The 13,886-nt window shown below is 35.1% G+C and overlaps 1 protein-coding gene across 1 annotated transcript in view; it reads right to left on the reverse strand.

Annotated features, from left to right (window-relative positions):
* Positions 1-236: 236 nt before the first annotated feature.
* The window catches only part of GABRA1 (gamma-aminobutyric acid (GABA) A receptor, alpha 1), a 59,148-nt gene continuing 45,498 nt past the window's right edge, over positions 237-13,886 (reverse strand). Inside the window, exons 8-10 of the mRNA XM_008577234.1 lie at positions 11,304-11,456; positions 6,298-6,500; positions 237-3,092 (exon numbers count right to left, since the gene is read on the reverse strand). Coding sequence (XP_008575456.1) covers positions 2,781-3,092; positions 6,298-6,500; positions 11,304-11,456 — 668 coding nt within the window. The 3' untranslated portion in view covers positions 237-2,780. The remainder of the gene's footprint in view (positions 3,093-6,297; positions 6,501-11,303; positions 11,457-13,886) is intronic.

The raw sequence follows: 13,886 nt of genomic DNA on the forward strand, positions 1-13,886 counted from the left end.
TTCGAAGTGCTACTGGTAATACCAGATACCAAGTGTTTAATAAATTTTTGTTTTTTGAAGTAATTCTTTTTAAATCATGGTTTAGGATCATACTATTGTTACATCTTCAAAAATCTTCTACATGATTTAGATTCCTGCTAGCACTTGGTACTTCTAGGAGCTCCTAACCTGAAAATGTGTTACAATGGAGCAATGGAAGGTTTTTTTGATAATGTGAAAAGAGAGTCAGTATCCCATTTTATTATTGAATAATGTTAGCTTTATTATTATAATAGAATACAGTGTGACATAAAATTAAGAGCTTTTGCTAAACTCTGTAAAGCAATACATGCATCTGCCATAAACAACCTTGATTCGTGTTAGGTTTTATTGCCACTTCACTGCACTACGGTGCATTAAACATTCAGTGTCATCTTTTAAGAAAATTTCCTGGGAGTAAACAGGAACTGTCCTCTGTGTGTGTCTTTATTTTTAAGGAAGACTTAACTAGTATCACATGGTTTAACAAAGCACTGTAGAAAAGCTACATAGAATAGTTTGTCTTGATAAACTGTGCAATCAATTTATACAATAGAATACTATCCACATGTACTAACAAACTAAGAAATGATAGAAATGCAGTCATTGCCTAGCAGAAAGCAGACTAATAAGAAATATTCACATCTAATGAGCAAAATACAGACCAAAAGTTAGCTATGAGGAGTCTGGAAGATAAAATACTCTCAAAAAACACATTAGGTTAACGCCGAAAAATAACAAGATAAACAGCAACATAGAAGTTAGAGCCATAATTTATTTTATTTTCTATACATAATATCTACACATGATACCAGAGGATGAAATGTCCTTGTTTCAGCCTTTATTGGCCTAGCTTGTGAAACTTAGGCAGAATCGAATCAAACAATGAAGCACATTTAAAAAGAAAACCAGAGTTTGTTTAGGAAAACAGTGTATTTTCCTATATCATTGGATAGCAGCTTTTTGAGAAAAACATTGCTTAAAACTTGGGTATGGATCCCAATTGTCTAATTTGGCAATTAAGCTAACAAGTTTATGTTGTGTTCTAAATGTATTTAGAGCATGACCTGACCTGTGGATTCTGAATGCTAAATTTAAATATCTGCAAAATTCTACCAGACAAAAGGAGACTTCAAAAATACCTTCTGCATAAATATTTCTCTCTAAAACACCTGGGCAGTAATGAAACAGACTAGAATTTTTATAGGAAATGTTAATGGACCTCTTTTATTTTAAGCCCTTACATAGTATACCTATAAATATATTGCTACAGTATAAATAAAATGTAATATTACTCAGTAAAAGCTATTTCTTATACATTCTTTCATGTATTTTATAATTAATGCTACATATGGTACAACACTTATTGAAATAGTTGTTATCAGCAAGAATAGTAATAACATACTGTTGATTTTCTAGTTCCAACTAATGCCTCCCATTTTCTTTTCTATGTTATAATAGCCTAAAATAGGGCAATGTAGTGTGGCATGGCTTGAGCAGATAGCAGTTGATCTATTACTGAACACCGGACAACAGTTTCACAGCATAAACTTTCTCAGCATAAGTGGACCTCACACCTGCATGTTTCAAGTTCTGTATGATTCCTCCAGGCTGTTTTGTTTTTAAATTCAGGCTCTAAATGTATTTCCATAGTATTTAACAACATTCTAACAGCTAAAAATGGTGATTACTACACAATATTTTAAGAACGCAAATTTTAAAAAAGTAAAAAATGTACAATCCCATGCCGTATATTTACATATATAATTTTATATTCTATTTCTCATTACTCATCATAAATTTCAATCTAAAGCTTTTAATGTAGTTATATAAAAGAATACATTCAACAATTCTTGAGCTTGCAAAATATTTTTGCCCCTCTAAAAACATCTTCTTAATGAGAATCAAGTGATTATTGGGCCCATGTGCTAATCTGGAAATAGATACAGTGGAAAATGAATATTTTAGAATTATTTTATTCTATTTACTTATTTATTTTTAGTTTTTATTGAGTGTACATTTCTGTTAAAATGATTCTTCCCTAAGTCTAGTGGGAAAAGTTCAGATTATATAAAGTAGGCTATTTAAAGCATTTCTCTCCATTAAATTAAATGAACTCTACAGTGAGCAACTGCACCTTTGCCTATGAAATCTCCATGAATTTTAAAATAGCATTTAACAACAAAATAGCACATTGGAATTTTTAAAAGGAGAAAGAATGGGGATTTTTAGCTTTGGAAACAAAATGTTAAAGCTATACATCAGTTTAAAAAAATGTAAGAACAGCATAATATGTGCAATAAAGACATCGATTTTTTAAAACTTTTTTCATTAAATATTTATAATTTATTCTTTTAAACGCCTTCACATAAAAATATTTTTGTCATATACAGTATATTTTTTAGAATATTTGGAAATATATATCTACAAATGACCTAGGAGTTATAGCTAATTTTCTTTTTCTTCTACTTTTCCTCATATCTTTGGACCTTCTTCCCCTTCCCTTCCTCTCTTATTCTGTCTCCTTCTGACACGATTTTTCTGTCTCATTACCTCTCTCAGAATCCTGTCTTCAAGCCGTATACTCTGCTCTGCTCTGGACTGCCATACAGGGGTCTCTTGTTCTTATATGAATTATGGAAATAAGGAAATCTTCAAATTCTTTAAGACAGAGGCAATAAAGCAGATAGGAGTTACTGCGTTGAGAACAGAAAGCAATTCCCAGTGCAGAGGACTGAACAACAGAATGAGACTGAAAGGACCTATTGATGTGGTGTGGGGGCTTTTAGCTGAGGCTCTCTGTTTAAATATGTAGCCCAGTAGACTAAGTTAAAGATTCCAAATAGCAGGGGGAAGGCTATTCTTGACAGTCGGTCAATTTTGCTGACACTGTTGAAGGTTTTCTTGGGTTCTGGTGGTTTTGTTTCAGGCTTGACTTCTTTTGGTTCTATGGTTGCACTTTTAGCAATGGTGGCTAAACCGGGGTCACCCCTGGCCAAGTTAGGGGTGTAGCTGGTTGCTGTTGGAGCATAAGTGTTGTTTTTCTTAATGAGAGGATCTTTCACTTTCTTTGGCTGTAGAAGGAAAGAGTAAAGCATCTTGTTTAGTAAACTGTGAGAAACAAAATTAGAAGTTGCTGAGCAGAGTGACCCTTACTTGGAACCCAAATCTGTGTTTTATTTAAAAATTTAAGAAAAGTAAATTTATGACTGTCTAATTAAGATAAATTTAAAATGCAGAGACTATTTTACAGCCTTTGCCATTGAGAGGTGGAGTCTATTTCCCCACTCATTGAATCTAGAATGGACTTGTGATTTTGACAGAGTGATACCGTGCAAGCTTAGGATCCTAACCTCAAGAAGCTTGTCAGTCTCAGCCTGCACCTTCTGGAAATATGTCACTGCCATGTGAAGAAGTCCAGACTTGACTAACAAATGCCCAGGGGCCATGTGCAGTGCGAGGCCTGGCTGACAGTGAGCAACAAGCCGTAGCCGTGGGATATAGGCCATCATGGATCTTCTAGCCACGGTGGAGCCTCCAGCTCCCTGCAGTCATTGCCCAGGTCAGATTAACAGAAGAACCACCAGGTTTTTCCAGCCCCAAATTCAGAATCATGAGCAAGTAATTGACTGTTGTTTCGGGCCACTACGTTTTGGGGTGGTTCGTTTTGCAGCAATAAATTGCTAAGCCAATTCTTATTTTCGCTGCTGCTTCTTTTAGTTCAAATGGACAAATAATAAAGCAGCGTTATTGAGGGTATCCTGAATTCGACTCTTGTTCATTTTCACTAAAAACAATGTTATCTGTGTAATGATTGACAACTGCAGCATTACTTAGGATTTGTCTCACACAGACATTTCTAAAAAACTGAAGTGGATCAGTTTAAAGCTATGTGGTCTGATACAGTTGCCATTAGTCATGTGGGAATATTGAGCACTTGAAACGTGGCTAGTCTTCTTTGACATGTGCTGGAAGGATAAAGTACACACTGGATTCTGAAGACTTAGTATGGAAAAAAAATAGAATGTAAGATACCTGCTCAATAATGTTTTGTATGGGGTTACATGATCTAAAACTAATATTTTTATGTGTATTGGGCTCAATTATATTATCAAGCTTAGTTCTTCTTGTTTATTTATACTTTGTAAATAAGACTACCAGAAAATTTAAAATTACAAACATACCTTATTTTTGTGGCTCACAATATATTTCTGATGGACACTGCAAGTCTAGAAGAGTAGTTCCCATTCTTTTGGGCATATTGAATCACCAGTTAACATTTTTGAAAATGCAAATAAATGTCCTGGGCACAATCTCATATTCTGAGCCAGAAATGTTAGGAGGTGGAGCCTGGTTATTGAGTGATTTTGCTAAAAAAGACTATGCAGATAACATTGATGGTCATCTAAACTTGAACCACCAGACCTGATACTCCCTGGATAATTTGTATTTTCATTATCTAATCAGAATAAAATATTTCGTTGAGAAGACTGGATGTTTTTCACAAGGCACAATCATCAGGGATTTTAACAGGCTAATTTGTTTACCATCCAACTCTATGGTCTATCTGCTGCTTTTTCTCCTCTCCAAATCCTTAAGCATATGTTAGGACTAAAAAGAGAAAATGCCCAGCTTTTTCTTTTTTCCTGGTATTACTTCATTATAAAATAAGGTCACTTTTGAGTTGTATATCACTAATTCTGAAGAACCTTAGTAGAGTAATTCAGTGATTGTAACATGTGTTTTTTTTAAAAAAATTCACATATATTAATCTGGGCTATGTCTTAAAATTGGTAGTATCTTATGTCACCCATCTCCATGTCTGGCTCTGTCTGCCTTGGGCTGCCATCTGGTCTAGGACATATAGAGGCCAGTAGCAGCTAAGGCAAGTATTTGGCAATGATGCTGTCTTTACTCTCTCACCAGCTGGTAAATACAATCCCTTTTCCCTGTCTCTTCTCTCCACTGAACCTGAATCAAGTTTCTTGGGTTGCAAATGCAGAGATTTTTATACTGGACAAGCATGTTTCAATGCAAGATGAATTTTGAGGGCCTGGTTCTAGCACATGTTGGCTGTGATAGTGCATCCTCCACAGAACCTTCTTTGCTTCTATTTGAGTAAGAAATCATTGGGGGATTTAATTCATTCATCTGTGGGTGAAGGGTAAATCTAAAAGAATTTTTACTTGTCAGCATATTTTTTTTCTTATAAATTAATGCTACATCCTTTAATCAGTAATACCTTATATTTCATTAAATATGGTAGATGTTACCACCAAAAAGGATTCTTTTATCTAGTTTGTTTGTGTAACTGTGGGATAAACACAATAAAATTAATTTCTTTACTATAGACCTTCTCAGACCCTTCAATATACTGTGATACAGAATGCGGCATTATTCAAGTGGATTTGACCACAGAACTAAATTTTCAGGGACTATCTCAGGGTCCTAGTATTCTGTGGAACAGAATTTGGGAAACCTGCTGTGGAATAATTCCTCCTAGACTATTTCTAGAATTTCAAAATCTCTGTCTCTCTGACTTTGCACTTCTTTCCACCATCCCAAGGCTCACTTGCATTTAGCATGCTTTTCCTTCAAATCCCAGAAACAGAAATACCCTCCCTTGCTGTGACTTAAAATCCTTACTCTACAATAGGTTCTAACTGAGGGGAGCAGCAGTATTCTTTAGCAGCAGTTGAGAATTTTCTACCATGAGGAATGTATTGGTAATTTCCATGTGTTATGATCCTTAAAGTAAACCTCTATTTTGCAATGAGAAAATGTGCCTGCCCTTGACTTCACTGAAAATTGGGGATAGTTCAGTCTGCAAAGTCAATTCTATTGAGGCATTATAATTATAAATTTATGACCAAAATTATTAGGTTCAGAAAAATAGCAAGAGACTATGATTTTCAAGTTACAAAAATTATAATGCACTTCATAAATGATGGATTTTGTTAAGTTTTGCTCCTAATGTCATGTTTGTTCTGAAATTAATAGAGACCATACATAGGAAAGCATATTGGAGTAGAAATGTTTACCTTCATGTTTGTCCTTTATCTCTCCTCTACTCTGCATGTCTATTCACCCAAATAACTTCCCCTCTTAATAATAACAAAATTTGCATAGCACTTCATCACTTATGACATAAGAAAAAAACAAACCCTCATTATTCCCCTCTTTTCAGGCTTTATCCAATCCCATGGGCCCAAACATTCCATCACACAGGGTTAAAGAGACATGATAGTGATATATCACAGGAACTATTAAAGCATTTACCTTTTCTGGAACTACGCTTTTGCCATCCCATGCATAACCTCTCTTGGTGAAATAGTTTACTGTGGCAAACTCAATCAGAGCTGAGAACACAAAGGCATAGCACACTGCAATAAACCAATCCATGGCTGTTGCATAGGCCACCTTCGGGAGGGAATTTCTGGCACTGATACTCAACGTTGTCATGGTGAGCACTGTTGTTACTCCTGTAAGGAATGAAATTAAGTGAATGTGTAGATTCATGCTACAGAATTTCATCACTGGATGCCAGCCTACTTGAGCAAAGGGACACCAACAGCACCATGTACAAAGTGTGGTTTCTAATTCATCCCATTTTGATTTGGGATGAATGAGTACTACTTTAACCCCAGTGTAGGTTATGGTTCATGGTATGGCAATATTGAGGGGGCATCTTGGAGGGATAAACAGCTCTGCTATTGAGGACCTATTAATAAGATAGTGAACTCCTTTTAATGTGCACCTTAAAATGGAGTCTTAGGTGGGATAGGAAAAAACATTTCTCCCTTCACCCATTTCCTGGAATAAAAATCATAGATCTTCACTGCCTCTGATCCTCAGGAAATCTCTAGACCCTCAGCTCTGTTTAATATTCTACTTGTGTATCCCATGAAACCAATGACTTTTTGATAATTGATAGACAATTTAACTATTTGAGGATGATAATTTGCCATATCATTAAGTCTTTTACTTTTATTCTATTTTTTTCTGATTCTAAATTTCTTTTGAAGAAATTCCGGAAACCAACGTGTGTGGGGGTGGAAGGTGTTAATTTTATGTAACTTGCTTGAGGTCACACAGCTAAGAAGGAGCAAAACCAAAATTTGAATACAAGTTTGTCTGATTCAAATGTCCACAATCTTTCCCTGTTTACTAGTGCTGCCTCATTTTCCCTATAGTGCAATTCCATCCCTAACGATTCAAATAACCTCTCTTCAAAGCAGTTCTGAAGTTGTTCGGGTTTTTTTAGTTTATTCAAATAATTATATAATTTAGTACATGAAAGATGAAAGCCTTTAATGTTCATTTAACAAATTAATATTCTCAACCTACTCCATGCAATGCACTTTACTAGGTACTGAGTCATAGTACTGTAAGATTTCTTTTAAGTCATTTGAAAATGTTTAAAAAGCAATTCACTTTAGCCCAGTTGGGGTAGGTCAGGCCACATTGCGTGGCAATGATCCTGATCTCTTCCAGTAACTGTTCCCAGTCTTACCACTTATTAGCTCTATGGCCCCGGGTAAATGAATTAACTTGTAGGGACCTCAGTCTCCATATCTGTAAAAGGGATAATTTGTCCATCATTCTCTCTCTTGTTTATACCATCTTTGAGATTCTAGGAGGGGAAAATTTCTGCCTATTTACAAGTTCACTGTGAGGATTAAATGTAATAATACATGAAAGCATTTTAAAAATTATAGATGAAGTATTGCCATGGAAGATAGTGTCATCCCACGTGTCTAAACTCATCTCTATGATTCCTCCTCCCTTTTTGATTAATTTTAGTAAATCAGCAGGGTCACACAGATGGTAGGCAGCTAATTTTTGTAAGCTGCTTTAAACCAACCAGTATGCCTAAGTTCTCCATGAAATTCAAGGTAAATGGTCTTTGTAACTACATTAGGAAGTGATATAATTAAGAAGAAACACTGTGAAATTTTTATTAAGTTGAGTTTAAGACACATTATCAAAGTTGTGGGAAATAGACTTACTTTGAGATTTAAAGGTCTTACAGAAAGTTCTGTGGCATTTTTCATATTACATAACCAGCAAATGGCTTATGCAGCATTGGTTGGAAAACTGACCCCAAATTTACATATCAATATTAACTTTAGTAAATAACAAGGTAATTAAAAGTTAGTATTTGAGGAACAGAGCAGTCTACTTTCAAATCCCAGTTCTGAGCTTAATGACCTTGGGAAAATTTCCTCACAAACCTGAGCTTCTGGGGTTTTTTTTGTTGTTGTTGTTATTATTTTTCCTTGCAAATTGATTTGAATAAGTCTACCTGAGAAAGCTATTGTGATTATTAAATATAATAACGTAACGAAGTGTTTAGCACTTAGCCTGATACTTATTAAGAAAAAAATTAATGACTATCATTATTGACAACTTCAGTCCTTTTTGATAAATCCCTGCTACAGAGAATTCCACTTTTTCAAATTTTGGTTTATATAGGCAGTTGTGAGAAGTAATTTGAGAATGGGTATTCTAAAACCACATGTATCCATAAATTAAGAGCAATTATGAGTAGTATAAACAGAGGTGTGTGTGTGTGGTTGTTTTACAACTTCTGCTATAGAGAAAGGGAAAGGAACAAAAGTGTGTTGAACAGTGATTAAGTTCTAAGTATTGAGGCTGACGATTTATATATTTTACTTTATTTTTCTCATTTAATTATTTTAAGCAACACTACTTCACTTTCCTTGTGCTCTCATTTCACAGGCAACTGAACCTCAGATAAATGAAGTAAATTGGCCAATGTCACAGCTGGTAGGTGATGAGATTGCACCTAAAACTTGGACCTATTAGGCAGCAAAGTTACACGATCACATTGCCTCCAAAGGAGAGACAGCATGGAAGGCCAAAAACATGGTCGTCTTTTAAGGTATAACATAGTCTTCAATTTTGTTGCATTCTGGATGCTTTTTAATAAACTATTATAAAGTACAACTTTTGTTTACATTCTTCTTTTGGTATTTCTTTAAAAACCCCTGATCCTCCAGCATCTCACAGATCTCAGAGAAATGTGCTGAGTTCCAACTAAAATGAATAGAAACATATGAACTACATAAATGTTAAAAGGCTAAAGGTCTAAGAAAATTGTAAATTGTGATTTCATTAAACTTAAAATGTTAGAAACATATCACTTGATGTACGGAAATACTTGCCACAACTGAGTTTACAGATATACAGCTATGTTCACCCAAAAGGACATGAGTGGATTGAGATATAAGATTGTTAAAAATGTTAGGAGCAATGTTTTGACTTATAAAACATCCTGAAATGCTTTAGAGACTTTCCAAATAAAAAGGATAGGGTGAGAGGGGAGAAAAGTCATCAATTAAAAAAAAATATTTTGGGGAGGTGGCCAGTTAGCTCTGTTGCTTAGAGTGCTACCTTGTAACACCAAGGTCAAGAGTTCAGATCCCTGTACCAGCCAGTCACCAAAAAAAAAAAAAAAAATTAAAAAAATTAAATAAATATTTTTTCATGACAGTGCTTGGCTCATTCTACAAAATTAAATCAAAACAAATAAAATAATTATGTTATCTGTTCTCATTTAAAAAAAAATTTCCTAGTGAGTAAAGGGCTCTCTATATACATATAGAAGTGAACATATTAACAAGAGTTCAGTCTTTAGGGTTTCAACACTAGTTAATATCGACAAATGGTAATAAGGAAGAACAGATCGAAATGAACTGTTCTTTTGGTCTGTAGCTGGAATTATTCTGGATCTTAATTTTGCTGTGTTCTTAGGCTATTGTCAGAGCAAAGATTTGGTGGTTTCCAACCTGGAAGAACCTTGCCAAGTTCAGAAGAAGAGACACATTTCTGGGCACTTGTAGCAGAGTCTTACTCTTTTTCTGAGAACTGATTTTCTTCATAACTTGCATAGTATTAAAGGATAATACAACACAAAATCCACAGTTTAGATTTTACACTACTTCAGGCTATTTATTATCCTGTAGCACCAGGTCTTAAACACAGCAGATGCCTAGTTGGTATTTGTGGAATGAACCTTGATAATTGCACCTTTCACCAATAAATATGTGGACATTATTTCCAGTTGAATGACAATGAGCATGACCACCACATTCCATGTCTTATCCATGCAGCAGGATAGCACAGAGATGATGATGTGGCATCTTAATTAAGAGGTCAGACTCCAGAGCTAAGTTCTTGGGTCTCATTCCTGATTTCTTCACCTGATTGCTTCTGACCTTGGGTAGATTATTGAATCTCTTGTTCCTCAGCTTTCACTTTTATAAAATAGGGACAATAAGACTATATAGTATTTTGAGGGTTAAATAAGGTAATATAGTTTAATTTCATAGAACAATGCCTGGAATAAAAGGACTTAGTAAATATTATCTATGATTTTTATGGTCATTCAAATTTTAAGCTCCAGGATAAAACCTTCAAAAGGTGATTGGTTTCTTTAGTTCACTATTACGATCTGTGCCTAGGTCACGGTAGTAACTCACAGTAGGTTTCAAATAAAAACTCATAGAATAAATGAATCAATTTATTGATAAAATAAATTTACTGTAGTGAAATCTTGCATTTTCACCAGTGTGGAAAGTGTAATTGAGACAGTGTATTGGGATACAAGCAGGAAATATCTCTGTATATAAAAAACAAGCTCCAAAATAATACGCTGAGAGGTAAGTTTCTCCATTAGTAAACTCCATGTTGTTTACCCTTTAAATAGTTCTCTATTAGATTGCCTTACGTTGAAGTGTTTAGTTCATTTAAAATATTTTAGTAGAAAAAAGTATATTAGTAACTCTTCAGGAGTGTACACGTTAAAGTGAGGCATCCTTTTGCTGATATGATGGTTATTAATGAACTCTACCTACTTTTATGTATTTAAGGAAATGGTTCTGCTGATATTTTCTAAAATTCTCAAAAATGGACTGATACATGTTATGTATTTTAAATACATGATTTAAATATTAAGGTTTCTATGTATGTGTTTGTAATCTGGTATCATGCATTTTATGCCTAGTTCATTCCATTTCTATCCCAGAATATCAAATCAAACATTCATTTAACCTATCTATTCATACACACTAAAACAGATGCTACTTAAAGTATTTTTTGTAAAAACTATATCATAATGAGAATGGCAATCCCTTAAGTCTTTCTATTATACAATCGTCAGATTTTAATGTATAATCATTTTTTCATTCTCTTTGCAATGTCACAGACACACTATAACTCACCATCCAGACCCCTGAATGCATGTCTTGATTGGCACTTACCAAAGACAGTTCTTGCTGGTACTGACTCTCTGTTGAGCCAGAAGGAGACTTGCGAGAGAATAACCGTCATTATGCATGGCAGGTATGTTTGAATAACAAAATAGCCAATCTTTCTCTTCAAGTGGAAATGAGTGGTCATAACAACATATTCTCCTAGAAGGTAAAATAGTTAGGCTGAGCAATTTGACCTTGAAAAGAAGTTATAGCTGAGGTTTTATATCTGTAGCAAAGGCCTAGAGGTTAGACACATCCTTTCTCCACATGACATCCAGTTCCTGGAGGACTTTTATCCAGGAGAGAAAAGAAACATTTTTAACATACAAAAAAATGGCTCTGAGGATGCAATCAGGGTGCCAGAGTCCCCATGTATGTTCTTCCATCCTGAAACTGGTACAACATATATTTAAGTGACATACTGAGCATGTGTTTACATATTGACCTTAATGACCTTGAAGGCAATGTGCTATGCTCTGTGACATACATCAATTGAACAGAAACAGACTAGATCCCCAGTGTGTCACTGCAGGACAGATTCAGGATGTCTACTGAAAGAGCTCTATAACCTAGGATAAGTCATTTAGTTTGGCCTGACGGGCGAAATGAGGAGAGTGGGCTAGAATCCATTGTTTCTCAACATTTATTTCCCAGAATTACCTGGGAAGCTTTTGAAAAATTCAATTCTTCAAATCCCATCTAGATTCACAAACCATTTTTTGAATTTCCAGGTAAATCTGCATTTTTAACCAGCTTTTGAGCTTGCTCCAGTTCCTGGCCTGATCTGAGAAACAGTGGAGTAGTTCTGCACTCTGTATGGTTTTTATATACTCCAAATTCTTACTTCATTTAGAAGCCCAAAGCAGTAGACACACGACCAAAATTGCAGGAGGGTTTTACTTTTACTCCTGTTATATTTTCTCAATTACAAATCTTACAAGTATTTAACCTTATTCAATAAGAATACATGCTTAGTTACCTGCAGGTGAGTAGGAGAAATAAATATGATCTGGCTAAGAAAGCATCAGATTGTTTAGAATCCACATTTCTCCACCTTTTTCCTTCCTTTCTCCTGCAAACTTTACCCTACCTGACCTAGCATCTTTACCACAGCACATGAGCATCTGACTTCAGCCCCTATAGCTCAAGACTTCTTAATCTTCATAACTAAAGCCCTTTTCTTAGTCTTCAAGCTGGTTGTTCACCTTCTTTATAACATTAAATAATGATTGTCCCTACCTTCTTGATAGCACACTTTTGATTCCCATTTTCCTTTATCTCTCTTCTTTAGTTTCTTTTCCTAATTCATTTACTATTTCAATTAGAAATTGTTTATTGAGTTATTTATGCTGGTCAGATACTCCTTTTCCTTTTCCTGTTAAGTAAATGTAGGGGTTTTAAATGGAAATGAGGCATAGTTCTGTCCTCAGCTCTCTTCCTTATTTTTGCTTGACTCTAAAAAGTTCATCTTACCTAGGCTCCTGATGTTATATCTATGAAGATATGCATATTTCTGTCAAATCTACATTTGTTAAGTGACCTTCCTTGCAAACTAAGGACCTCTATTCTCAAGTCCAGTCTAGACAATATCTATCTCACAGATATTAATTTTCAATGACACCACCAAGAAAATATGTTCAAAACTCAAATTAGCTAACTATTCCCTCAGAAGAATGACCAGTACATGGCACTATCATCTGACTGTTTACTCAGGCTAAAAATATGGAATTAATCCTTGGATGTTAGGTGGTGCTTTGGAAAGAGAGAAGAGAGTAAGTTGATCACAACTTCAATTTCACCTCTGCAGTATCTTTCATTCTATCTCTTTTTATCTCAGTGACTGCCCTTATCTCCTTTGTAGATTTATTACAATAATCTATTAACTGTCTTGTGTGCCATCAGTCATATCCTAATTCCAATTTTCCATTAATTTTGGTGTAGAGTGATCTTTCACATGAGTGATCATGCCACTCATTTTCTTACTTAAAATACCTTAATGGAGTCCCATTATCTACATCAGAGTTTCTCTACATCAGCACTTTTGGCATTTTGGACCAGATAACTGTTTGTTATAGGGACTTTCCTGTGCATTGTGAGATATTTAGCCACATCCTTGGCCTCCACCCACTAGATGCGAGTAGCAAACACTGCCTCCTCCCACCCTGTGACAATAAAAACTGTCGACAGTTCTACATGCTAACAACCAAACTCCCTAACCTTTATTCAAGACTCTCCACATCATGGCTCTAATATGGATTGCAATCTCATGTCTCTCCGCACATTTTCACATTTCCATAGGTTGGTCTGCAAAACTCTACTTGACATCTTCTGTGACTGAATATTTTGTTCATCTATAGATTGAGCCTAGCTCCAATACCAGGTTCTCATTAGAATAGAAAGAAATGCCCTATAGAGGAAAGCACATTAGTTTTGGAAGCAAATGAATTTGAATTCAAAATCCAGATCTGCTATTTTCTTGCTGTGTAGCCCTAGGCAACTCACATTTTCTTTTTTTTTTTTTTTTTTTTTTCTTTTTCCGTGTCCGGCAACGGATCGCAACCCTCCGTGTCGCGCCTGTACCGGACCAGG

This window comes from Galeopterus variegatus, unplaced genomic scaffold (assembly GCF_000696425.1).
Source record: "Galeopterus variegatus unplaced genomic scaffold, G_variegatus-3.0.2 Scaffold1465, whole genome shotgun sequence".
Taxonomy (NCBI): domain Eukaryota; kingdom Metazoa; phylum Chordata; class Mammalia; order Dermoptera; family Cynocephalidae; genus Galeopterus; species Galeopterus variegatus.